Here is a 27,832-nt window from a genome sequence, read left to right as displayed (position 1 = left end):
GAAAAGTCGTTAGACTTTGGGGGGCTTGCTTAGGTTTAGAGAGAAGCCATATGTTGGACTGGGCAGGAATGGGGTTCTCAGGGAGTCCTGAGTCCTGGTATTGTTCAAGGGTCTGTGGGTCAAGTGAGAATGTAGAAGAAACGCAGCTTCCAAGTTCTAGCTGGAATCCAAGCTGCTGTCAGCACATTGTAAGATCCCCTTGAGTTTCACCATTCTAAGCCTCAGTTTCTTTTCCCATAAAAGGAAGAGGCTGGAGTCTCTGGGGAAAGCCATGTCAGCCACTGAGAAACGTTGGGAGCCACGGCGCTTCAGCAGGGCAGTGATTTCCTCACTCAGCAGTGGCCACTTGGAGGTAGCAACTGGCCCTTTGTCCCAGGTGGTTTCTGGAGTCTCAAAAAATGAATAAATTATTTCAGCCCAGTTTTTTCCAACTCAGGGTCATGCTCTCTATGTGCTCCCTCTGTCTGTCTGGGATACCTTTCCTCGCTTCATCTGCTGGGTCACTGCTCATGCTTTCAGGAGATGGCACCTCTGACCATTGTGCCTGGCAGTGAGGTGATCATCTGTGGTCCACAGAACCTAATAGGACAATGAAATTGAATGGATTTGTTTATATATCTGGTTTCTTCCCTTTGGCTGCACACTCCTTTAGGTAAGAAGTCATACTGTGAGCTGGGCACAGTAGCTGTAATGTAGCAGTATACCAGGGAGGTTGAGGCAGGAGGATCACAAGATTGAGGCCATTCTCAGCAACATAGTGAGACCCCGTCTCAAAAAATAAAAATGGCTGGGATATGGCTTCGGGGTATACTGCTTGCCTAGCATATGTGAGGTCCTGAGTTCAATCTCCAGAATTGTGTGTGTGTGTGTACGTGCACACACACACACACGTGCGCGCGCGCTTAGATGATCTTGGTTTTAATTTAGAATAAACAAATAGTAGGTTTTCAATAAAAAATATGCAAGTTACATTGAATGGTAAAATGGCCTGGATGAGGGCAGAGGGTTAGAGGTTTTCTCAGGTATATGACCAGAGTCTTTCTTTAATACCAAGCCATATTGCCTGCCACTCTATTTATTTCCCTAGACCGATAAAGTCTGGCTTCTAGGACTGTTGGCATATTTTTCCCATTAAAGATTGCCTATAATAGGCAGTGCTGGGAACGTTTAGCAAGCAGGGAAAGGAGTCTAGCCAGGGAACACTGATTCATTCCCTTTGCAGAATTTGCTATGTTTCTTTCTTTCTTTTTTTAATCTCCTCAATCACTGGCAAGCCTTTCTCAACTCCTCTCTACAAGGCTGGCCCACTCTTGCTCCTACAGTGGCTGGAGCTTACAGCCTGTCTGTACCTGTCAGTCTCCCCACCTAGACTGTGCCCTTCTTGCTCTCATTGATCTCTGCACATGTGACTGGCAAATGTGACTGGCAAACATCAGTAAACAAACATCTGCTGAATGATGAGAAGACAAATGCTCTACTCCCCACTCCCTGCGTGGCTCCTCCACGCTTCTGGCTAGCCCCAATTCTTTTCATTGAGTCACAGGGAATTTGAAAATAGTCCACCTGCCAACCTCTGCTCACTCAAGGTTAAGAGATATGATAGTGTACTCCAAGATCCATTGTGAAGAACTCATTTATTCCTACACATCTAGCTTCCTTTCTTAAAGTTATAAACAGAAATCAAACTAGAAAGTTGAAACAGAATCAGGAGCTGATGAACACCTCAAGATTGGAAGAGGGGAGAGAGACACACAGCTGGTCCATGAGGAAAATGAAGGTTTCAAAGATTCCTCCTGACTCACAGCCTGGTCTGGATTCTGTTCCTGGAGCCCTTACCTGGTGCAATGAGGGGGTGGGCAGCCACAGCAGGAACAGTTCGGCTGAGCCCAGCCCGGCCCTCCATGCTCCCTGGCAGGTTGCCATTGCCATCTCCTTTCTTGAGTGGCTCCACCACACTGTCAGTTACGCCAGGCTTGGCACCTGCAGGGGAACCCTGAGCAGTGCTCCTGCCCTGTGATGGGGTAGGCAGAGGCTGGCTACTGCCAGGTGTGGGTTTCAGGGCCAAGCTGGGCAGGACAGGCTGAGTGGGGTTAGGGCCCGAGGCTGCTGCAGCTGGTGTCTGCTGTGTTCGGAGGGTCAGGTTCTGTACCTGGAAAAGAGGGGTCTTTGGGAGTCCAGAGAAAGTGGGCAGGAGAAATGCTAGCACAACCAAGAGAGAGGACTTAGGGATGGATCCTGCAGTGGCTGAACAGGATAGTGGGTTATAAAATTAGACAGAAAAAGAATGAGTTAGGGCTGAAAGAGGAACCAGAAGCAAGTGAAATTCTAGAAAGAATAAGAAAGATCACTACCGACTGGATCCACCAGCAAAAGTAACTGAGTTCTCAGAAGCGACTGCTCCCCAGGCTGGGGCAGGCAGGGTCAGGGAGGCCAGGCTCTTCCCCTGGTTAGCCTCCCTCCTCCCCAAACTAACAGGGTTGGATGCATACCACTGGAAATAATTCCCAGATATAGTGAGCATGGGGTTTCCCACGCTGGAAAAGGCCAGGGCAAAAATGAAAGTTAACTGGCCAGGAAAGCCACTAAACAAAGCATTATCTTGTCCTCAAAATAAGGTGAACTCCAGGCCTTTGCAGAGACAGGCAGCATGTTTACTCAGCCTGGTTCCTGGCGCCCTCTGCTGGATACATGGAAGCTGTGCCAGACTTTGATAACTGCTACCCAATCCTAGGCTCCCATTCCTGTTCTGGAGATGGAGTAGAGAGATGGGAGCTGGAAGGACTCCTCCTTCCCCAGTAGCTCCTAGAATCTTCACCGCCATAGAATATCCATGTGCTACCAGCAGAAAGCAGGAACCCAGGAGTCATCTTCTCCCTCTCTGTGCCATTTCCCCTGAATCCTGGCAGAGTTGGCACATGTAATCAGAGTGGGATTTTCCCCTTGCAAAGCAGCAATAAGCAAGTTATCCCGAGGAGTGTTGTGGGGGCATTAAACCCTCAGCATGCTGCCCTCTGAACCCTAATTGTACTTGAGGGAAAAACAGTCAAGAGGGGCCGAGGCCGTCTAGACAGGAACTGAAGACCAGCTGGTCTAGGAGCAGTGGGCCGTCCGGTCTCCACTTGCTTCCCTAGATGAGTCCAGCCTTTCCAAAGACTCGGAGCTCTTCCAGGGCTGCCCATCCCCAGTGTCCTACCCCTGTAAAGTGCTGCCCACCCCCCCTGCCCTCCCACAAACATGGGATCCTCACCTGGGCGGGGGTGGGGGGCCGGGCGGGGGAGCCAGTGCCGAGCTCAGGCTGCACAGTAGCGACGGTGGCCGTGGGCGTGAAGATGAGCTGAGGGGACAAAGGAACAGTGCCGCCTAGGCTCCTAGCTACCTGCACCAGGTTACCTGGCTGGGCCTGGAATCACAGGAAACGAGGCGCCTTTTACCTGCCCCATGTGGGTTCAGCCACAGGGCAGAACACTGTAGCCAGGGAGCAGAGATGGGGTTGGCTAGGAAGTAGAAATAAGGAAGCAGGTAAGGGCAGGGGTCCCAAGGACCACCTGAAAGTTTCAAGAGGCTTATAGTGTGCTGACCCATGCTGGGCAGTGACAGGATGGAGCAGGAGAGCTGCTCTGGAACTTCAGAACACTGTGAGGGGCTCATTCTAGGTGAGTGGGTGGGGAGGACACCCTGAACTCACTGTCTCCTCAGCATCCTGGCCAACAGGGACCTTAGACAGGTGCCCAAGGACTATTTTCTGGGTCTAATTCAACCCTAACCCAACAGCTGAATCAGATCAAAATTCTCCTCCAGAAGGGACCAAATCAGACATATGCTTTTGGTCATTTTTAAGTCAAATTTGGAGGAAGGGGCCTAGGAGCAGCAATCGCAGAGGAAGTGGACAACCTGGAGCTTACTGTGTCTGAATCTCATCTGGAAGGGCACAGGTTACTTGACATTCCCAGCAGGCACCTTGCCCCGTGTGGGTCTAGACTGCACCAGTGTGGACAGGCTGCGGTGCTGTCAGGGCTTTCCCCTCAGCTCCATGGCCACGCTTCCAGGCTCACTCCTCTATATGTGTATGTCCTGCTTTTGGAGAGCAGCAGGTAGGCATCAGGGTCCTAGTGGGGGCACTGAGTGGGACATGGGGGTGAGTGAAGTGGAGGCAAGGGCAGGTTTGGGAGGTATCAATGGGTGGCTGTCAGTTTGCTAGGGAAGTGAAAGTCAATTTGATGTTGTGTGTCTAAGAGGCCTTGCTGGAGAACGGAGATGAACCTCAAATGAGGAACTCAGAGCCCAGGACAGGCGTATGGGAGCAAGACCTAAAAAACTCCAACTGCCAAGTTCTGGCCATAAGAGCAAAGGGAGGGGCAGGACTGCACTATTCTCAGGATGGTGTGCCAAGGGGCTGATGAGAAAACTCTTCAGCATGGGAAATGTGAGGTATAACTCAGATGGGAGCTCAACACGGGCTGTATGTTAGTTACTGCCTGCTAGGGAGAATGCTGTCATTGTCCCAGGGAATTCTCTAGAATTTTAGAAGCCCATCACGTTTCTATTGGACCCCTTAGGGACAGGTGCCAAGGAGAGCTTTTATGTGTGCTGGCGATAGCCTGGGTGTATCCTGCCCAAACAAGTTCATGGGAACCTGATTAGAACGGGGGGTATGGGAGGGCAGTGGGGGCAGCAGCAGTAAGCATCAGGCCCTAAAGCTGCACCTCTCTGCTCTCCTGTGTACCTTTGGCCCCTGAGCTAGAGGTGGTTAGTGCACGCAAGAACTGTCAGAGTAGGGGAAGATTCCATTTTGGGAAAGTACCTGTGTGTATGCTCATCTTAAGTCTGAGTGTGGAGGATCGGCCCTGCATGGGCCCCTGCACACTCTACCCTAATTAGTTCTCAGGAACAGTTTCTGATAAGAAGGAGATGATTTTATTTGCTGTAGGACAGGGAAGGGAAGTATTATGGGTAACTTCTTCTCAGCCTGGAACCCCACCCTTCCTTGAGTCATGGAGTCCACACCACATTCCCACTCAGCCTTCCAGGCCCACCCTTTTTCATTCTACCCCCTTCCTCTTGCCCCTGTCCCACAGTACTTCTTCCCCCTTTTCTTATCTCCTCATTTTTCTGGTCTTCCAGCTCCCAAACTCTCAGCCTGTGTCTTCCTGGCCCCAAATCTATGTCTCAAGCCAGGGGTACTCACCATCTGTGCCCTGAGATACATCTGTGCTTGGCTGGCGGTGAGGGCTGGAGAAGATGTGTTGCCCAGGAGCACGGCCTGCTGGGCAAGGCCCGAGGCTGTGGCTGAATTGACACTCTGAGCCCGGTTGATGAGCTGGGCTGCTGCTGGGGAGGCTGCCAGATTGATCTGATGAAAGAGACACATGCAGTAGGGAACAGGAGGCTCTGAGGTGAGCTGTGTCCCCTCATTCATTTCCTGCTCTCCCTCTCTTCTGTTCCTTGGTTTATGTAGCCTCCTTTGGAACCTCTGGTCCTTGGGTCAAGGAGTTTCACCTAGAATTCCCCATCTCTGGCCTAGATACAGAGGTTCAGGGAGGACTCAGCATTCAAAGGAGGAGCTAGCAACAGAGCCTTGACACCAGAAAGATGACAAAGCATTGATATAAGGCTTAGAGAGAAGTATGCACTTTTTATTTCCCTTGGCAAGAGCAATAGACTCCAGATATGATCCTGCACAGCTAAGGATTCACTAAGGATCGCTGGGTCCAAGAACTCGTGAGCATCTTAGGTAAGGAGGAAGGAGTTGGTCCAGAGCTATGGGTGCTGTGTGCTGCTTCCCAGTTCTACTCACCGAAGGTGACTGGGCCGGGGCCTGTGCAGACCCACTGCTGCCAGAAGTGCTCCCTTGTCTGCTGGCCACTAGGCTTGCCTGGAAAAGAACAGACTCTTGCTACTAGTGTCCCAGCACCCCACCCCCAGTCATTTTTGAGCTCTCATCTTCCAGGGAAAGTGGTAAGGACAGCAACCCTGGGAGCCCAACCCCATCATGGGCCTTGAGCAAGGGCCCAGTCTCCTCTTTCATAGGCGGGGATAATAACCATACCCAGCTGAAAGGTTGCTGGGAGGACTGAACAAGAGAGCACAGACACTAAGCACTCTGTCAGCCATTGCTGCTGCCCGTTTCTGCAGCTCTCTCCAGGCCTCCACCCCACCCATGCAGCTCGCTGCGCCATGCGGAGAGTGTCGATACTCTGTCTCGCACATCAACCACTCCCCTCCACCTCTCCTCTTTGTCATCTTTCAAGCATCAGTTTTGATGTTATTCCAGTAGGCAGACCTTCCCTGACTACCCAATGCAGGGTCATCTTCCTTGTCCTTCAGTGACAGTATCTGTTCTGTCATAGTGCATACCACAACTGAGATATTTAAATAGCTTCTTTTCTTATCTATTTTGGTTCCTATATACTTGCTAACTCCCTACTCCAAGCTCCAAGAAGACAGGGTCCACAGTGTACCCAGTGCCTAACATGAACTTTGCATAAAACATTCTTTCAGATGGATGGATGGATGGGTAGGTGGGTGGCTGGGTGGATGGGTAGATGGGTGGATGGGTGGATGGGTGGATGGGTGGATGGGTGGGTAGATGGGTAGGTGGATGGACAGATGGGCGGGTGGGTGGATGGACAGATGGATGATGGATAGGTGGATGTATGTATGTATGGGTGGATGGATGAATGGATGAGTGGAAGAATAAATGGATGACCGTATTCTTCTCAACTACTGGGATCAGAGGGAAACAGACAGAAAGTGAGTCTGGCACACCCTTCTCCTGTGAGTGCCTCATTGGAGTTATGGTCCCTTTCCCAGCAGCACAGTGATGTGATTGAGGAAGTGGCTCTCCTAACACTTCTCTATGGGACAACCTGCGAGAATTCCAGCTGCTCCACTCACTAGCTGGGCTCTCTCTATTCCTCGTCTGCCAAAAAGAAATGATGGCAAGCCCTCACTAGGACTCTGTGGACTAGCAAGAGGAGACAGGGGAAGCATTGGCAGTACCCACTTCTTCTTCCTCTTGCTCTAACAGTCGGACACCCCATGAGCCTCATCCCCGCTGCCAGGCTCCTCACCTGCTGTACTGCCGCCAGGCTCTGGAGCTGGGCGCTGCTGAGGTGCTGCTGCTGCAGGGCGGCTGTCTGCAGCATGAGGTGCTGCTGCTGGGCGGCGTACATCTGCTGCAGGTACTGAGCCGCAGTGCTGGGCTGCCTGTGCAGGGCCTGCTGGATCACCTGGGAGGCAGGGAGAGTGGGAGCTGGAGATGTCAGCTGGCTGCATGGCACACCCTTACTGCAGCCATGGCTTGTCAACCCAGCTTTCCTCAGCTGCTTGGAGAACCCCAGGATCTGTGACCATCACCACAACCCACTGCCCTCTCCAGAGCCTCTGACTCAAGAGACATCTGTTAGAGAGTTTTCTGTCTATTTTGGCTATTTTGATTAGTCTCCAGCTCCTCCCTGATGGGCCTGCTCCTGCATCAGTGCTGTGAGGAGAGTCACAGCAGCATGCCACTGCTCTAACCGGCTTTCCCAGAGTCAGAAGCCTCCCATGCCAGGCTTGCTAGGTACTGTCTCCCTCAAGCACTCTGCAGCCTCAGATGAAGGTGAAGCAAATGAGGCAGAATGAAGAGAGGTTCTGGGAAGAAGAGCTGAATCAGAGGGGCCAGGTTCAGCAGAAGCAGCCAAACTGAGGCTCATGCAAAGGCAACTGCTTTTGCAGAGGCTACAAGGCTGAATGGGTGCTACTCCCCAGGTTTGGCCCACAATGCTCAGAGAATCCTATCAGTCCTGAGAAGGTGGCCTTGCAGCAAGCTGGGCCACAGGAATGACACATTCCCCTTTTCTTCTTTCCCTCCCTCGCCTCTTTTCTCCTCTGCTCCCTCTTTTTAGCTACTATCTCCCATTCTGTGGCCTTACTGCTTACTCCCTCCTTCCTGATTGGTTGAACAGCAGCCTCTAGGAAATAAATGATAAAGGGCTATTGTTTGATCCTCCCCCACCCCCAGGAACAAAGAGAGCTGGATGCTACCCAGCAGGCTTCAGGCCCTCTGTCTTCTTCCTAGGAGGCCCAGAGACATTTATTCTCCCTCCTACCTTTGTTTCCCAGCTGGTACCCAGCACTAGTGCTCCCTGGGTTCTGGCCTACTCTCTGCCCTCAACTCTGTGGGATCCTTGGCTATAGGGCTGCTCCTGACCCCAGGCCCTGCTAAGGGCGAAAGCTCTGGGCTCAGACTTGGGATTCTTGAGAACAGGCTGATATCACAGATCCTCCGTGGGCTCTGGTGTCTCCCTAGAAACCCCAACCCCAACTCTTGCACATATTTCTCTGACTCTCTCTCCCTAGTAAGCTCTACTCTCTCAGATCCTCTTCATCTGGAGTCTACTTTTTAACCCCCTGTTGTCCCCAGAATTATCTGCTCTTCTTCCCCTTAAATTGGCCCTTCTTTTTCCTTAACCTCCTGAAAGTGACCTTTCCAGCAGTTCAGCCAGCAGTACCTGAGGTTCTGACTCTTCCTCACCAGAGGGAGTCGGTGGATGGGGCCAGGAGCTCCCAGTGGCTCTGCCTGGGTGTAAATGCAAGGCTGCCACAGCAGAAGCCCCGAGCCCTTTTGCCTTGAGTTCTGATGAGTGGTGGGAGGAGGGCACATCCCTGATGCCAGATGCTGGATACCAGAGCTCAGATACTCATGCATGAAGGGGCAGGGGAAGAGGCAGGGAGCAGGGTGGGAGCTGGAGACATGATTAGATTAAGTGTGAGGCAGAGATAACTAGGAGAGGGACAGTCCAGATGATCCACTAGTGTCTTCTTTAGCAGAATTTCTCAGGCTTCTCACTGTCTGCTGTGGCTTCTCCCCCACTCCCTTATCTGGGCCTGGGGCCAAAACAGGATGAGGTCACTCCTCTAGTACAGCAAAATTACTTAGAGTAAACATTTCTCAACTGTGGCCTCTCTCTTCTGCCTATATTATCTAGGAACCTCAAACAGATATTGTTGTGATTAAGAACATGGGCTTGGGGTCAGATTTAGGCTCATTTTTTTTTTCTTTATCTGAATGGCCTTAGACAAGTTACTGCCTTCTCAGAGCCTCCATTTCAGCAGTTATAGGACTGTGTTGATAACAGCCATTCTCATAGCTGGAGAAATAAACATGCAGAATGCTGCCACAGTGCTGGGCACACAGAAGGTGGCAACACATGGCCAGGACTGCATTTTGGAACATTGTGTAATCATCTGGGGGTCTCATGGATGACATTTTGTTAATTTCAGGGAAAAAAGAAAAAAAGCTCAAGAACAATAGACTCCTTTGGACTTCTTTTATGCTCCTCTGTCTTTGAGACACTTATTTGTTCCTGACAGGTCAATGGTCATTTGGATAATGGGTTTGGATTTGGGCTGAGCAGTTAAGTCATTTTTGCTGTTTTAGCTGTCTGTCCTTTTACACACTATTCTCCTAAAATATCACCCTGGGATCTACACTATTGGGTAAGAAAGAGATTTTTATGATCTGCTAAGTACTCTCCCTTTTCAAATTTCCTTGAGCCTCTCCCACTCCCCTAACCATATACAAATATAGATCTACTAACCTACTCCCTTTTGCCCATCTGGGAGGCATCTAGGTTACTCCAGCAGATCATGCCTACACCTCTGTCTGGCTAACCCTGCGGATTGTTAAGGAATGCAATTCCTGGATCAGTCAGAATCTTACCTGCACGGTCTGTCGGTCAGGAATGCCACTGTATACAGAAATCTGGGGTCCCGGGGGGCGTCCACTGCCACCACTGCTGCTATTATTGCAGCCACTGCTGCTACTGGCCCCGCTGGTACTATTGGTGACACTGGCACTGCTAGATGTGTGCGGGACTGGCAGCTCATTCTCCATGGCCTACAGAGTGGCACCGTCAGGGCACACAGACAGCAGAAGAGCAGGCAGATGCTAGGAGGGAAGAGGCAGTAGTAAAATATCTAACAAATGCTTTCAGAGAATGTGCATGCAGTTGGCCCTCCACGGTTATGCATCCTTGAGTTCAACCAGCTTTTTTTTTTTTTTAGAGAGAGAGAGAGAGAAAATTTTTAATGTTTATTTTTTAGTTTAGTTCTCAGCAGACACAACATCTTTGTTTGTATGTGGTGCTGAGGATCGAACCCGGGCCGCACGCATGCCAGGCAAGCGCGCTACCGCTTGAGCCACATCCCCAGCCCATCAACCAGCTTTGAATACCTTTTTTTCTTGTTATTTTTTTCCCTAAATAATATAGTAGAACAATTATTTACATAGAATTTTCATTGTATTAAGTAGTACAGATAATCTAGAGATGACTTAAAGTATCTGGGAGGATGTGAGTAAGATATATACAAATACTATGCCATTTTACATAAGAGGCTTGAGTTTCTGCACATTTTGGTGACTATGAGGGGTCCTGGGACAAATCTGCTGCTGATACCAAGGTTTGACTACATGCGCATCACTTTTCCAAACAGCCTGCCATGGAGCCAATGTTTTAAACCAATGTTTTAAGCCAATGTTTTGAGCACACTTGTCACCAAAAGCACAGGGCCAGGCTTGGTTCATTAGTCGAGATTTGAAATTAGGTCAGACTGATATTAAAGTCTATGACAAGTTTCTTCTGCCAGAGGAGGTAAAACTAGTGCAGAGGAGGTGGATTTCTGCATGTTCTCCTGGCAGTTATCTTAGGGATCATCTCCCACTCTGTCAACCTCTTCTTTTTGGGATGGAGAAACTGAACATCAGCATGCTTATTATGTACACAGCCAGAGGGTGAAAGAAATAGGATTAAAAATTTGGAGAGAACAGAATAAGAGAAAGAGGCAAATTAGGAGGTAATAAAATAAACTGAAAGGCTGGTGATATAGCTCAGGGGTAGAGCATGCATGAAGCTCTACAAACAAAATTGTCATTAATGTCCTGTTGGAATCTCCCTAGTGCTGCTCAATTTGGGGGTTGACATTCATCAGGCTGCTTTCTTCAGACTAGGGTGGGTTTCACTGTGGGTTTTAAAAATATGGGTGAAGGCTGAAAGGCAGGACTCTTATCCCTATGTGGCAGGCAGCAAGTTGCTTTTGGCTTCCAAGGTTGTAAACCAGTCTGCAAACCATGCTCCTGACCTGGGCCTTTCAGTAGAGGTTTTCCCTAGCATTTCCATGTCTACTCTTACTGCAGAGGGCAAGGCCCTTGCCCATGAATTCCCTTTTGCCTTGAACTGCACTGGCTACTCAGTTGTTAAGGATGTTTATGACGATAGTGATGACATGGGAATCAATGCACAGTAAAGTCAACAAGGGTTTCCTGTCCTCTGCTTTGTGGAAATCCACCTTATCTACATTCTAGGGAGGGAAGACTAGGCTGGGTGGAAAATGACAACAGGGTTAATTCATGACCTTGCAGAAACTGAAAAACTAGTTGTCAAGAGGGGGCTCAACTGGGATTTTAAGATCACTGAGCAGGAAATCAGTAAACAACAGTTCTGTCCAGACATGGAATATCCCTTTCAATTCCAAGGTCCTTTCTCAGTTCAAGGCCTTACTTCCTTTCCCCAAATGTTGACCTGCATTGGGTTTCAGTTCCTGCTTCTCATCCCTCCCGAGGAAATCTCAACTAAAGTACTTGTAGGAAATACATGGGAAAACAGGGCAACAGCCACAGCAAATCAAGATGATAAGCTGTCCAGGCCTGGGATCAAGCCGCAGCTCCTTTTTGTTTCTTCTGCAGCAGTTAGGGACACTATCATGGACAGTGTGTACTCAATCCTCGTTGAAAAACAAGACAGCATCCTACAGAGAGCAAGGCATTCCTTTATAGGAAAAGTGCACAGCCTCTGCTCCCCTGTGGGGTAAGACTTACCTAGCAACATGGGACCTCAGGCACACAGCACTTCCTGGACTCCCTGACCACGTGTCCTTCCTGCTGTGGCTAGCACATCTCTCCCTTTTCTCTTCTCTCCTCTTGTTCTTGGCTCAGTCTTGTCTGGTTTTTGCTCCCTTGGCCCCTGGGGCTGCCCCTGTCCCTACCCTTTCACACCCTCCCTTTCCCCCTTGGCCTTGGTGGCTATCTCCTTGCTGGTCCTCCCAGGTATGCCTCACCTCACTGTGCTTTTGCTCCCAGGAGCCTGCTCTCCTCCTCACTCTCCTTCCTTCCCTTGCCCACTTGCCCTCCTGATTGGTCTGGCCTGGTCACTTTTCCCCTTCATTCACTGATGAGCTCTCTCTCCTAATCTTCATTTCTTCACTCTCTTTGGCCCCTTGCCCTTGACAGCCTGCCTTTGTCCCTCTCTGTGATGGGCTCCCATGTTGCTCAGCTCCAGTTCTCTCTCCTCTTGAGGATCTCTGCCACCCGCTGATCAAACACACCCTGTTTCTCCCTTTCAGGCACACATATACCCTTAATCCTTAGACAGTGCATGCTCACAATGTGTCTCATCCCTCGGCCCTTTCTGTCCTAGCTCATGCTCTTGGTAGCTACAGCTGTCTCCCAATCGCTCACAAACAGGGAAAAAGAAGGAAGGCACTGACTCTGATGGGAAGATTGGGAGATTAACCATTTTTAAGCATGCTGTTTGATAACATTAACTCACAATGTCATGTGACCATCACCTCTATCTATTTCCTGAGCTTTTTCATTACCCAAAACAGAAACTTTATAACTATTAAGCAATAAATAAGATCACATTGCCCTCCCCCTTGACTGGGCTCTGGTAACCTCAAATTTACTTTCTGAGTTTGCTTACTCTGTCTCATGGAAGTAGAACCACACCATATCTTCCTTTCATGTCTGGCTTATTCACTTAGTACAATGTTTTCAAGGTTCATTCATGCTGTAGCATATATCAGAATTTCATTTGTTTCATGTGTGTGTGTATGTGTGTGTGTGTGTGTGTGTGTGTGTGTGTGTGTGTGTGTGTCTGCACACCACATTTTGTCTATTCATCCATCGTTGATGGCCACTGGTTTTTACCTCTTTGACTACTGCTACTGTGAATAACATTGCAATGAACATTGGCATACAAGTGTTCTATTGGAGTCCTTGCCTTCAATTCTTTGGGTATATAAGTAGCAGTGAAATTGCTGGATCATATGACATTTTGTATTTGGACATTTGAGTATCCAGTTGTCCCTGCTCCAGCTGTTGAGTTACCACTGCAAGTTTTGGGGTCCACGTGGTTCCCCTGGTAAGCTGCTCAGTGTGTATGAAGCCCCCAAATCTACTCTGCCTGTCTTTCTCACCTCACCTCTCACCACTTTTCCATACCACACACCTGCTGGGCTCAGAATGATTCTAAATGACTCCAAGTCTTGTACACCTTGCTATTTGCCACCTCTTTTACTGCTGTGGGCTACCCATGCTGCTCCCTTCCTCTGAAATGCCTTCCCTCCACCTTTCATTTAACCAGCTCCTTAGATCTTCAATAGTTTGAGTCTCTGCCATGGAATAGGCACTGAATATAACAACCTCTAGCTGTTCTGCTTTTGGTGTGAATTTTTCCTTTAAGCCATCCAGTGGAGGGCTGCTTCCACAATACCTTGAGCTTACCTCGCTTACAGCACTCACAAGTGTAGAATTACATGAAAGTGATTTGATTGGGGTGGGTCTTCCCCACTGGACTCTGAACTCCTGGAGAATAGGGCTCATGTCATGTTTTCCCATACACACCTAGGATTTCAGTCCATAAATGTTTGTTTAGCAGTACATGATGAGCCCACATCCCAACCTACTGCTCATTTGAAAGTGTAGTTTAACTTCCACCTGACCTACAGAACTCTTTCCAGCTAGTTTAAAACATGAACTATCTTTTAATTTCCACACCTTCCATCAATGGTGATTATTCATTGAGCACTTATCATTTGTCAAGCATAGCAGATGCTTTATATAGACTCATGACTTCCATTATGGGGTAGCTATTAATACCCAAATTTTGTTAGTAGGAAATTTATCTAAATAATTATCTAAATAATGTGCCTCATGGTGGTGGGATCAGAAGGCTGAAGTTTGCCCTGAAGAGAATCCAGGAAGAAAGTTGCCGTATATCCGGTTTTCATTGGTCTCTTAGTGGGAGGGAACTTGAATTAATCAAGAAGTGTGGGTCACTATACTGGCTTTTGAGCCTTTTCTTCTGTAGTTCCACTCTTGGCACCAAAGCTGTCACATTTACCCACTCCTATCTTCCTTTTGCTTCAAAACTCTGGGCTGCTGGCGAGCGTGGGCTACGGAGACATCTTGCTAAGTCTCACGCTCTGGTGTTCCACAGTAGAAAACTGGAATCCTTAAACATTCCTAGCATTTACTGTTTAAACATTTACCCACTCATATTCAATTTCCTTTTAATTTCTACTCTTATTTCTTCTGACAAATGCCTTATTTCTTCCCCTAGGCCACCCAGCCCTGTGGAATCCGAGTGTGAACCACAGCCAAATCTCTCTAATGGCTAACATCCAGATGAGAAGTCTATTTTTCTCCAGGTTCCAACTCACTGTGTGGTTTTGTGTGAGCCTGTGCTCTCTAGAGCCGGGACTCCTATTTCCGTTGATTCTCCCCTCCCAACCTCAAGGGACCACTTTGAATGATGTGCTGACTGTAACTGGCTTAGATGGTGATCTTATTACAGGTCTCTGCCGCCCACAGGGCTTGAGACCAGCAGCTGGAGAAATGCTGATGGTTCTGCCCTCCCAGGAGCCGCCAAGTCTAGGAAACACTAGGCCTTTATCCCCAGGGTCAGGGAAATCCATTTGCTGTGGATTACAGCTGTGACAGCTTTCCAGGGACAAGAGGAGAAAGATACTGAAAATGGAGCTCTCCAAACCTAGTCTAAAGCCCTGGGGTAAAGCAGGGTGAGGTTTTCCTAATGGAATCAGAGCTTGACAGGAAATGAGAGGTCTAGTCAATTCTATAATGGCTGCTGTTGGTATTATCATGCCTGTTCGGCTTGCATGAGCAGAGTCTGAGCAGGGGGAAGGGATCCTTCTTTGATTGCCCATATCTCTGAGGCATAAGGCAACAAGAGAAGAAGGCTCAATTTTCTAGACTTACTGGCCTGGAGGAGACCTCTTTATACCTTTAAGTTGTTGCATGAACATAGGACCCTGATTCACATCCATGGAACTGTCCTCAGACAGCAGGCTAGAGTGACTGAAATACTGGCACAGTCCAAATGCACTCTTCCTAGCTGTCTGTGTTACCACCCTTAGTGTCTCTAGAAAGTGGAGTAAATAAATGAAGGTCAACAAGACAGATGTGAAAGATGAGAAGTTAGACCCAATCATATAGTCCTAGCAATAGAAATCAAACCGAATGGTTTCACTGTGGAACATAACATAAATTTAAACAAATAATCTTTTTCTGAAACCTTACTATTTTCTTCACAATTTATAAAAGGAAGATTTTTTTACCAAATATTTATATTACAAGTCAGTAGTGGTTGGTTGAAGAATATGAGAAAAAAGGATTTGATCTTTTTGGAAGGGATACATAGTTTGAGGCATGCTCTGCACATGCTGAGTGTCTGGGGACTGAGCAGGAGGGTGAGTTTGTCTAGACTGAGACAGCTCTAGTTTCATTGCTCTAAGGCACAGAGCACACATCTATAGGCTCTTAATCCAGCATGAATGGTGTCTTTATAAGAGAAGCCATGTGAAGAGACGTCACACATAGGGAGAATCTGGCTGAGTGAAGCTGGAGGCAGACCGGAATGATGCTGCCACAAACTGAGGAATGTTTAAAGCCACCAGAAGCTAGAAGGCAGCAAGAAAGCATTTCAGAAGGAGTGTGGCCCTGCAGATACCTTAATTTCAGACTTCTAGTCTCCAAAGCAGTGAGACAATGAATTTCAATTACTTGAAGCCACCAGTTTTTGGTACTTTGTTATGGTAACCCTAGCAAATACTAAATCATATTGCCTAATATTGAAGCCAACTAGCTTAGAAACTGGTATAAAATAATACAAATGAAATTTGTATAAAGGATGAAAAATCCTTGTCTTCACAACAGTTCTGCATACTTCAAGGCAGGAGTTCTCAAAATATAGTCCTTGGCAACTCTTCAAAAAATGCCACTTTTGGGGTAAGATGTGGTATACATGCCTGTAAGCTACTTGAGAGGCTGAGGCAGGAGGGTTGCAAGTTTGAGGAGGATTATATGTTCGAGGGTAGCCTGGGCAGCTTAACAAGACTCTGTCTCAAAATAAAATAAAAAGGGCTGGAGATGTAGCTCAGCAGTAAAGCACTAGCCTAGCATGTACAGGCCTTGAGTTCCATGCCCAGTACTGCAAAGCAAAAATAAATGCCAATTTTTGGGTCCCATTTTAGACTTACCAAATCAGAACTCCTGGGAATGTCACTCAGCAACCTGTATCTTCATGAACACTCTTGAGGAATTCTGATGCACATAAAGTCTACCGTTATACCTTGTATAAGATAACAGATGAGGTGCTGGGGCTATAGCTCAGTGGTAGAGTGCTTGCCTCACACTGTGAAGCACTGGGTTCAATCCTCAGAACCACATAAAAATAACTAAAGATATTGTGTCCATCTACAACTAAAAAAATACTTAAAAAAATGAGTAGTTGCCTTTATGATATAAATGATCATTATAAAGTTCCTGAAGGAGGAGGAAGAAAATGGACAGTGGTGGAATTGGGGACAGTTACCAAAAACAGCTTGCTCACTGCTGAAGATCCCCAAATACCTGACATGGAAAGGGGAGATGCTGGCAGTGCTTCCCTCCAACTGCACCTACTGCTTGCCCACAGGCCGCAGTTCCAGAACCAGTCACACTTTGTCTCATGACTCTGCCTGGACCCTTCCCTCTACTTGGCCACTCCTGTATCCTCTTCCCATTTCCCTGGCCAGAACCCAGTCATCCTGTGTCATTCAGCTTGAATGTCTGCTCCTCCTAGAGGCTTCTCTTTGTACTGGGCTTGGTACCGTCTTCTGATCTTTGATAATGTGTCAGGATGGCTGATTTTCTTCAGCAGGCCTTGACTATTATTTTTAGATTCCGAATGCTTAACATAGCGTCTGGCCAGCAGCAGTGAATGCTGTTAAGTGAGGAATGAATAAAGCTGGAAACTCTGCTGATAGATCTTTCCTCCTGATGAGGAAGTACCCAAGTAGATATTGAAGTACCTCATGAACACGAGACATTGAGAAGGTACCTTTGAAACTCTCAATAGCCATTAACACTTTTATTCAGATTTGTTGGTCTGGACTACTATTTAGAATAGTAGAGCCCAGCACATTTTGGCTTAGAAAAGGAGTAAGAGGGAAAGTTAAAGGAAGGTGGTGTTGAAGTGATGTGAATCTGTCACTGCAAAAGGCAGGTGTGGGAGATCCTGGTCAGGAATTCTGGGTTCTAGACCAGCTCTATCACTCAATGTATTAACACAGGCAGAGACGGCAATCTTCTCACTCCTGCCTCTCAGAGCTTTTGCAAAAATGAATCAAAATAGACACATACAAGAAAGCACTTTGGAAACAAAAATTACACAAATGCAAATGTCAAGAGAGAGTTCAGAAAAAAAGGAAGAGAAATTAAGTACTATACAAATGAACAAACGTCACTAGGGCCTAGAATATACCAAAGCAACCCTGGCCAAGTTACTTAGTTCTTTATGCCTCATTTTCCTTTTATGCAAAAAAGACAGAAGAATAATAGTTTCATTGGTTTGTTTTAAAGAATGGGGGAAACAATGAATTAAAAACACCTAGCATAACTCAGGCATAGACTGGTAGGTAGGTTAGGGTAGAAGATGTTTTTTCCCCTAGAGAAAAACTATAATTTGCTTCAATAGCCTCAAATTAGAAAAAAATCTTTCTTGTTTCTAATAATGAAGTAAATTCTTTATGATATGATCTAGTCAGTTCTTTCTTATTTAGTCTTAGTAGAGCTATCCTTTTGGGAGATTTATACACAGAAATCTTAGTAGCCAGGGCTACAAAAAGACTGTTTCAAAGTCTCTCCATGCTAGATCTCTGTCTGTCTGTCTCTCTCTTACACACACACACACACACACACACACACACACACCACATCTACCATTTCTAGAGCTTGCCATTTTCTGTCACCCCAACTCATCCTTGAACTAGTCTGATGTCAGTGCAACCCATGGTAGGCTGGTCTTTCTATCACTGCTACTTAGTGACAAGCAGTTTAATCAAGCAGGCCAGGGATTATAGGAAACAGTGAGCAGCCTTTTTCTCTCTACTTCCTCCTGTTGCACTGTCCCCTGAGCTGTGGCGATAGCCTCCCTCTAGGCATAGGTTAATTTTTTGCAGCCTAAGGATTTTGCTGACTTACTGAGGCAAGCATCAAAAGCACATTTGAAGCTGGACATAGTGCACATGAATGTAATCCCTGTGACTGGGTGAGGGGGTAGGCAAGGCAGGAGGATTGCAAGTTCAAGGCCAGTCTCAACAATTTAGTGAGACCCTCAGCAACTTAGCAAAACCCTGCCTCACACTTAAAAAATAAGTAAGTAGAAAGGACTGAGGATATAGCTCAGTACCCCTGGGTCCATTCCCAGTTCCAAAAACAAAAAAAAATCCTCAAAACAAAACAAGACCAACAAACAACACGCCCCCCACCCCCCGCCAAAAAAAAAAAAAAAAAAAAAAACACCCAAAGTGCCTCTGAGAAGCAGGGACTATGTTGGAGTGCCCTAACAGGCCCCCACAGAGCTTTTTCCAAGGGCATAGCCTTAGTGTTTCCCTTTACATCCTCTTTGAGGAGATTAAAGGAACAGATTTTGAACACTTTGACATATTTTAAACAGACAAATTGCCAGGAACAGGTAGGGCACCTCTTGTCATAAACACTTTCATTTGGTATGTAAATGATCTTTTATCCATTAGGAAGCCAGCATCCTTGGAACTGGTACTGGTAAATAATCATAATTCTTGGCACTTACTGTGGGCTTGTTAGGGAAAATGATCTCATCTCACGATCCCTATATTGATCTCTGATACAGGGATTATTTCCTCATTTTTTTCCACAAGAAAATGAAGTTCACAGAGGACCTGTAACTTATCAGAGGACACAGAGCTAGCAAACAGCAGGCATAGGACTCAAAACCAGGGTTGCACATCCATACACAAGAGGCCAAACTGCTTGTGCTCACTCCAGTCTAGGCTGCTTGGAGTCAATCCATTCTTATGAACTGAACCTGGCCTCAGGGCCTTCTGTCTAGTAGACTATCTCACAAGTCATCCAAAGCTGTAGAGTCAGTCCAAGCAAATCTGTCAACCACAGCTCACACAGGTGCTGCCACCAAGAATCACTACTGGCATAGTAACTGGAGCATGTCCAACATCCACAGACCTTTCCTGTTCATAAGTATTTTCACATATGTTATCTATACATAAGACTGGTTGTGTTAACACTGTTTACAAAATCACTTGCGGTCATTTAATTGTAAAGTAACACAAAACGATGACCAACTGCCCCAAAGTGCTTTGCAAGGAAGGATAGAGGAATGTCTTTCCTGAATGCTGGGCACAGGGCTGGGCAGCATGACTTATAAGATAGAGGAAGAGAAGCATCGCAGGGAACACTGTTTTGATTCCTGCCTTCATCCTAGCTGGGGGACCTTACACAGATTACTTAACCTCCATGAACTCACAGTTTCTCAGTTTCTTCATGTGTTTAACAGATCAATTATCAAGAATTATTGGGGCTGTAGTTCAGTGGTAGAGCATTTGCCTAGCACATGTGAGGCACTGGGTTTGATTCTCAGCATCATATAAAAAAATAAATAAAATATAAAATATATATATGTGTGTGTGTATGTGTATGTGTGTATTAGAAAAGAGTTTTGGGAAAAGTAAGAAAGAAAACAGAGGCAAACACTCAGTACCATGTTCGCATCATGTGCTAGTTTGGTTAAAACCATCCCTGCCCACCGCCCCCCAGGTCTGCATCATCCTTTTAGCTTTGCTTTAGAGCAGTAATTACAGATGAGAAAACAGATTCTGAGAATTAAAGTAACTTGCCCAAGACCATCAAGCTACTAAGCAGTATAAACCAAAACAGCCTGAATCTAGAGCTCATGTTCAAATTGTAATAAGGGAGTGCCTTGAGTGCAAAGGGAAGGCCCCAACATGGGGGCCTAAGCCTTGATGTGATTGAATATGCTCTGAGTCCTGGCTTGGATGTGAGTGTTCCACTAGAGGCCAAAAAGTTCTGTTCTTAAATCCTAGGAATTTTCTTGTCTTCCTAAGAAAAGAAAAAACAAACAAAACAAAACAAAACAAAACAAAAAAAACAACCTCACCTCCAAGTGAAACTGGGAGAAGTGATAACCTGAATAGACAGAAGCCAGGGTATGTGTGTGTGTGTGTGTGTGTGTGTGTGTGTGTGTGTAAGAGGTGCTCATACAACATGTGCACTCATGTACACATGTGTGTTGTGAAGGGAAGGGAAAAAGCAAGAAGCCAGAAGCTGGTTAGCGACAGCTATTACTAGATAACATTCCTTCTGTGACTCCTGGCTGTGCAGTAAAGGTTCTTATAAATCTGGAGAGTCGGTGAACGCTCAGTAAGCATTCTTCTTGGGACTATTTTTCATGCAGTGATTGATTTATCAGGTGTTTGGATCAATGTCAACACTGCTGCACATTATGCTGCTGACAGGCATATGACTTGGAGTTTAGGCTTCCTTTCTTCACTCCCTTCTTCCATCCTCTGTGTAAGGCCCTCTCTATTTTGGCCTAACCCACCATTTAGAGAACTCATCCACTTCTAAGGGGTTTTCTCCTGCTCTGCTTCTGCTGTAGCATCCTGTCCGGGCCACTGTTGCATAGCTCTGGAATCACAAAGCAATTGCAGAGTCCCTCAGGCTCAGCTCTGGGGCCTCCTCATACTCATTTGACCCAAATAATAGCCTCTAACTGTGATTAACATTCCTTTCTAGCAGGGACATACTGCATACCTGTGGTCAGCCGATGATGATCTCCCGTGGCCACCAGAATGTCCTATTTCATTTCATACTTACAAGTTTGCTTTCTTCTTAGCATACATGCTGGCTTTTAGTTCTTGTATTTTTTTCTTTCTTTTCTTTTTTTTGTACAGGGGATTGATTCAGGGGCACTCAACCACTGAGCCACATCCCCAGCCCTATTTTGTATTTTATTTAGAGACAGGGTCTCACTGAGTTGCTCAGTGCCTCACTCTTGCTGAGGCTGGCTTTGAACTTGAGATCCTCCTGCCTCAGCCTCCCAAGCCACTGGGATTACAGGTGTGCGCCACTACAGCGGGCTCAAATGAACTCCTTTTGCTCACAAAATGATGTCTTAAAAAAACTTCATAAATCTTTCCTTTAGTTTCTCGTATTTCTAACCTATTCTCTTATTATTTTCAGGGGAAAACTATCTAAATGGGTAGATTCCCTTCAATACTCTACCCTTTCCTTTCAGGTATAATTCTACCCTACTTCCTACCTCATACTTACAAAGCTTAGGTAGCTAATTTTGATAATTACTATAGGCAGAATGAGGACCACAGGGTAGAAATCATAAGGAGAGAGATTTCAGTGTAACAGAAAAAAGAACTTCCTACCAATTGGGCTGTTAAGAGGTGGACTGGGGCTGCTTCCTGAGGACATGAGCTTCTGTTTGGGGAGATGTCCACCCAAGCTGGGCATCCTCAAGGCAGGTGTAGTCCTCAAGGCTACTAGCACTGGTAGTGTATTATTCCATGAAAACCTTTTACTGAACATCAGAAATCCACTTGAAGATTTTCCATTTCTTATTTTTAACTTTCATTTATGAACTAATCTTTTTTTTTTTTAAATGCTAATCTTTTTTTTGAGATGCAATGCAACTCCTAATTGGCTTTCATCATTTTAGATACTAAGGAAAAGAGTAAATACCATAAGTCTGAACTTCTTGATTTTTTTTTTATCTGCTTAAGTCATTGTTCCTATTTCATGGATGGGCAGCTACAAAGTGGCTAAGTAGGAAAGTTGATCTCTTTTGGGTTCCCAGAACACTTGGTGGTTGACAACCATCCAGTTAGTGTACCCAACCACCACTAGCTCATCCATTCTTTCTATATTTATTGAACAGCTATTATGTGCTCAGAACTGAATGGAATACAGAAGTGATTCAGATATTAACTCTGTCCTTAAGGAGTTAACAGTGTAAGAGGAGAAATAAGTACATAACATCTATAAAAAGAGTTAGGAAGCCTTTTTTTCTGTAAAGGTACAGACAGTATATAATTTAGGCTTTACAGACAGCTTAGAGTCTCTATTGCATATTCTTTGACCCCCCCTCAATCTAAAAATGTAATACTGCTTTTAGCCTGAGGGCTTTACATAAACAGTTGTGAGTTAGGTTTGGCCTGTGAATCCTAGTTTGCCTACCATGGAAATGTGATAAAGGGTAAAGTGACAATCTTCAGATGAATCAGTTAAAGTTTTACTTGGGGTGGGACTTGTGAGACGGATTTGATTGGGACTTTAGGAAGGGGTATTAAGTGGAAGAGGATCATTCTCAATATACATTGTCCCCTGTTTTCAAGGAACAGAGATTTTACAGTGGTCAATATCACCTGATAATTTATTTAAAATGCTATTTTCAGGTTCACAGTGGTTCTCAAACTTTAACGCACACCAGAATTACTTGGAGGGTTGTTAAATGGTTGCTTGAATTCCACCCTCAAACTTCTGATTCTGCTGGTCCAGTGATTACACTTTGAAATTCTGTCTTGGAGAATGCTGGGGAAGAAGAGTAGAACAGAGATTGTTTTCTGAATTGATGTATGAGAAAGCTGGGATGAAGAATTGAGAACCGAGAGGTAACAAAAGTCTCTGTTGGAGACAGAAGAGCCTTCACAGAGTACCAGGTTCATTCCATTAGTATCTGTACTCTGAAAGGGGCAATGAGCCCCTGTGAGTTAGTGATGGCTTTTTCCCTCTGGGGCAGGAGCTCTGAGTCTTGTTAATCTTACCCACTGGCAATAGCCAGTGTTTACTGGGGCAGGGGTGTGGTTGGGAGGATCTTCTCTTCTGAGTCTGGGTTTTTGGAATGCATTCTGTCTTGCTTCTGATGCATTTGCACATTTTCACCACTCCTACAAAATGGTCCTCTCTGCATTATGTCTGGGACTATCTCCTGTGATTAGGCAAAATATGGTAGTGCTTCTAGTTTATGGCTTCTAAAAACTCAGATGTGGCGCTCGAGAGGCTGAGCTGAGGATGTAGGAAGAAGGGAAAGACAAGCCAGAAAAAGTACACAGCAGAATCTCAGGAGGCTCTGGGCAGCCAGACACACGAGGAGTCATTAATCTGGCAGACAATGAATGGCAAAAGGCAATTAGCTTGCCTGGGGTTGTAGCAAGCCAATGAAGTATGCAGTGTGGCAAGTGAGGGTCTAGTTTAAGGGCAGGGTCATTGCTAGGGAACTGAACAGGAGGATAAGACAAGGGAGGTTAGAGGTGGGAAAGCCACCTGGGGCAAGCATGAAGGGAAAGGACAGTGCTCAGGGTCATCATGGATATTCACTACCCAGTGGAAGTATCCAGGTAGTGCTGTGCTCTTGCTAGGACTCTATGCACTGTTAACCTTGGACACAATCTTAATGAACCAGGGCCTTTGATTATGTGTGCACAGTCACACAGAGACACATTCACATACTAATGTCTTTTCACCTACCTGCTAAGTGTAACCAGACAGAGGGTAGGATGAAAGAGCCTGGCCGAATGACTGGAGGACCACATGCCTCGATGCAGGAGGAGCTACAGCAGACAGTTCTAAACTTCAGTTTAAGAGGCTCCCTTCCACATTTTATAGCATGCTTGCTTTTTCTGCCACATGCCTCATTCACATGCACTTTCTCATGTTCTGTTCCTTGCTGGCGCTCTGCAGCCATGCGAATGGATTCTTACCTGCCAATACACATTCCTCACACACCTTTAGTTATTCGCCTTCACTCAGTCTTCCCCACATACCAAACACTGCCTTTTGCTTCCAAAAATCAATTCAAATGTCAAAGTTGCTTCCATAGCTTCTGTTCCTGCTGTCTGCAGGGCCCTGCCAGCTTTGTCATTTGTACAAAAATAAATAAATAAATAAAAGGAAAATGCACCAATATTGGCTTGACTGAGTAAAGAGCCCAACCCAAAGCAAATTGTCCTACCGTGGGATGCAGGTTTGTGGCTGTGGTGTCCCCGCCTTCAAGACCATCCCATTTATCTCTCTTTGTTCCACTCCCTCTCTCTTCCTGCACAACGCTGCAATCACACACATACTCTGGGTTGGAAAAAAAGAGGACAGCCTAATTTCCTGATGATTATGTTGTTACCTAGCAACAGCCAATCAGGGGCTGGGCTTTTTGTCTGCAGTATTTCATGCAAATAGTTTGGAGAAATTGCAGGGTAACACAGGCTGCTTAGTCTGTCTTCTCAGGGGACACATTACAGAACACAACCAACCCAAAAGGGGACTATTGAAGCCAGACACATGCTTAAGAGAACAGACCATCTGATCTCATTCCCTTCTCTCTCCGCTTGGTACCCTCTTAAAAATCATGAGGGTTCCACAGAGATACCTAGAGAGGCCCAAAACTTGAAGAGAGCTCACCAGCAGCCACCTTTACCTTAGACCTATGTACTGATAGCCCCAGCCCAGAGCAGCCTCTGATAGTCTGAAAGCTCTTCTACCTTCCCAGGAAGGCAAAGAATGTTACCTACTCTATAGCTGTCTGTAGAGGACAGGAAGGAAAATCCTCTTCAGCCTTCCTGTTTAGAAAGAAGCTAAAGCCTGACACTTCATCTGCACCTATGCTGGCCTATCTCACCTAATATGAACAACCCACTATTTGCAACTCCATTCTTCCTGCTGCTAATAGGCAAATCCTCATTTAAATAGTTGAAGGATGAGAGACCATATTACATACAAGATCCCTTAAAGAGACTTCTTTTCTTCCAACAAGTACTGAGTATTTGATATAAAACACTGTCAGGAGCCATACACACCAACTCTCTGTAAGGTTCAGGAACCTCTTCAATCAGATCTGGATGGTGCCATCTAAAATGGATTCAGAAGAGTTTCCCTGTCTGTCTCCTCAGGGGGAGTGTGACTTCAGACAGTAGGGATCAAATCTGAATAGGTCTGTTCATTTGCTGTTGTTGACTCAAAGCTCAGCAATCCAGAGCCAGTGAAGGCATGGATAAACTAGAACCTCTGCTATTGGATCACTCCCCACTGTTCTTTTAATACTGACTCTAACCTGCAGTCCTGTAAAGGTTCATTGTGGGTACACAGGGACAGTGAATAGTGAGATCAGCTCAAGTCGCTATCAGGAAAGGAAAACCAATACAAAATCCCCATTCTATTGAGTTACATATATGTAAGACAAGAGATAATTATGCGTCAGTCATTAGAAGAAGGTAGTGACAGCTCTTCAACCTCTGACATTTACAGCCTCACCATCCACAGCCATTTTATGGAACTAAAGAAAAGAACTGTCAATCTGCCTTTGTTCAGAAAGGCAGAGTTGAGGGATCCAACTGGTTTGGAGGGGTTAGATGACTCTACTCCCACCCTGCTGAAAATTCTCTGAGTCAGGCACTTTTATCCTCATAGCCTTGGAACACACAGGAGAAGCCCTACATTGGGTAACTTTCCCAAAGTTGAACAGTCACCAAGTGGCAAAGCGGGATTAAATTCTGCAGCATGGTGTCCAAATAATCTCAGAACACCCCAAGACTTTATAACAGTAAAAGTAAAGGAAAAAAAAAGGGAAAAGCAACAAAAGTCTACTTTTCAAAAGTAAAAAAAGAAAATCAACTTTTCACATTTATTATAAGTAACTGAAGGCATTTCATCTGGGGTTGAATGTTAAGCCTTCAGTGACTCCCTCCAGATGGACGTTAGACCCACCAGGATGTGTGTAAGAAACACCTGTGCCTGCTCCTCACCAATTAATTAATTAGTTAATCATTTTTTGAGGGAAGGGCAGCTTTATTTTTAAAGCTTCCCACAAATAGCACAACCACTTCAGAAAATGACTGCACAACAATTTTTTTTTAATTTTTAAAATTTTTAGTAGGCACATAATAATTATACATATTTATAGAGTACAGGGTGATATTTTGATACACATATACAATGCAAAATGATCAAATCAAGGTAATTAGCACATCCATCACCTTAATATCTGCTTGTAAGAGTCACCTGAGGAGATTTTTCCTAAAAATTTTAATGAAAATGCTTAAATATAAAGTTGTAACATTTACACAATGCCAAGTGTATTCTATCTAGATTCTACAACTGATATTTTACCAGACTTGCTTATCACATACATATCCAGCTATCCCTCCTGCTATCCATCAGTTCATCTTTTTGCAAAATATATTTCAAAGTTGCAGTCATCAGTATCCTTCACCCCTAAAAGCTTCAATCTGTACATCATTAGCTAGAGTTTGAAATTCATTTTTAAGGTAAAACTTACATACAGTGAAATATACAAATCTAAAAAATACCATTCTGTAAGTTTTGACAGCTGCATACACTGATACCAAACAAATCGCTAGGTCACGGTCATCAGAAGTTCCCTCATGCCTCTTCCCTGCCACTCCCTGCCCCTTCCTCCAGTTTCCAGAGGCAACCACTGCTCTCATTTTTTTCTATCATAGATTGATTTTTCCTATTCTTAGAAAATCATATAAATGCAACATAAAATTCTATATAGTAATCCATCATCTTAAACATTCATCATTTCTTTGTTAGAACATTCAAAATTCTCTCTCGTAGCTATTTAAAAATATACAAGGAACTATTGTTAACTATAGTCATCTTACTGTGTTATAGAATACTAGCAGTTAATCCTCTTATCTAACTGTATTTTTGTATCTATTAAACAACCCTAATATCGCCCTGAATATACATAAGGCTTCTTTCATTCAGCATAGTATTTTTTTAGATTCATTAATACTGTTGTATATCTCAATAGTTTATTCCTTTGTTTTTTGATGAGTAGTATTTCCTTGTATGGGTATATCACAGTTTGGGGGTTATTATGAATAAAATGGCTATGAATCATCTGAATTGAAAAGAACAAAGTATAATAACTCTGTGTCCTAGATGTCCAGAAATAACTGCAGTCACCACCCCCACCACCATATCTGAAGTATGAATGAGTATCCAGGTTGCAACAAGACTTCCAAGAGTTAGGCTAAATCTTCTCGAGATACTACGGATTACTTCACACTGGACACATCATTTGATATGTGGTCTCATGGGATGAAATATTTGTAATCAGGCAGTTCTGGGGAATATGGTAACTACATTATTCTCTAAAACTAAAATATCTTAAACCAATCTCACAGCATGAGAGTAAAGTACTTATTACTACTCAGTATATGGCATGAAGAGCCCCTATTTAGCCTCTAATTCTCCTTTGGGGCTCATACCTCTGGTCTCTTCAGACTCTAATTTTCTTTAGTTCTGTTTTCTACAAATCCACAGGGACACTGCAGGATAAGGCATTGCAGGATAAGAAAGAAACTGGTGTGTGGCACCTCAAAGAATCTGAATGGATAGTTATTTTAATAGGGTGGAGAAAGGTAAGGGGAGGAGTAAAGGGGAAATAATGCAGTCAAGTGCAATATGGAGCCCTATTCCCTGACCTGCCCCATTTATTCTACATAATTGCTTCATTTCCACTGGCAGTGCATCTCCAAATGAATTTCATTACTGGTGCCTTGGATATCATATTGATTACCAGTTTCATTGATCCCTATCTTGATAATTAGCATATAAATTAGCCATTTGGGGGGAGGCATTAGGCAAAATTGAATTTTCCCCTTAATCTTCTTTCAGAAGGTAAAT

General features: G+C 45.3%; 1 protein-coding gene across 1 annotated transcript in view; it reads right to left on the bottom strand.

The window, feature by feature from the left end:
* Positions 1-27,832, bottom strand: part of Phc2 (polyhomeotic homolog 2) — a 104,543-nt gene that overhangs the window by 42,681 nt on the left and 34,030 nt on the right. Inside the window, exons 2-7 of the mRNA XM_076860794.1 lie at positions 9,704-9,931; positions 7,071-7,229; positions 5,795-5,872; positions 5,186-5,350; positions 3,248-3,334; positions 1,837-2,149 (exon numbers count right to left, since the gene is read on the bottom strand). Coding sequence (XP_076716909.1) covers positions 1,837-2,149; positions 3,248-3,334; positions 5,186-5,350; positions 5,795-5,872; positions 7,071-7,229; positions 9,704-9,877 — 976 coding nt within the window. The 5' untranslated portion in view covers positions 9,878-9,931. The remainder of the gene's footprint in view (positions 1-1,836; positions 2,150-3,247; positions 3,335-5,185; positions 5,351-5,794; positions 5,873-7,070; positions 7,230-9,703; positions 9,932-27,832) is intronic.

The sequence above is a fragment of the Callospermophilus lateralis genome, chromosome 7 (genome assembly GCF_048772815.1).
Source record: "Callospermophilus lateralis isolate mCalLat2 chromosome 7, mCalLat2.hap1, whole genome shotgun sequence".
Taxonomy (NCBI): Eukaryota; Metazoa; Chordata; class Mammalia; order Rodentia; family Sciuridae; genus Callospermophilus; species Callospermophilus lateralis.
Note: the sequence above shows the minus strand (reverse complement) of the source record. Positions and strands in the feature narration are given on the sequence as shown.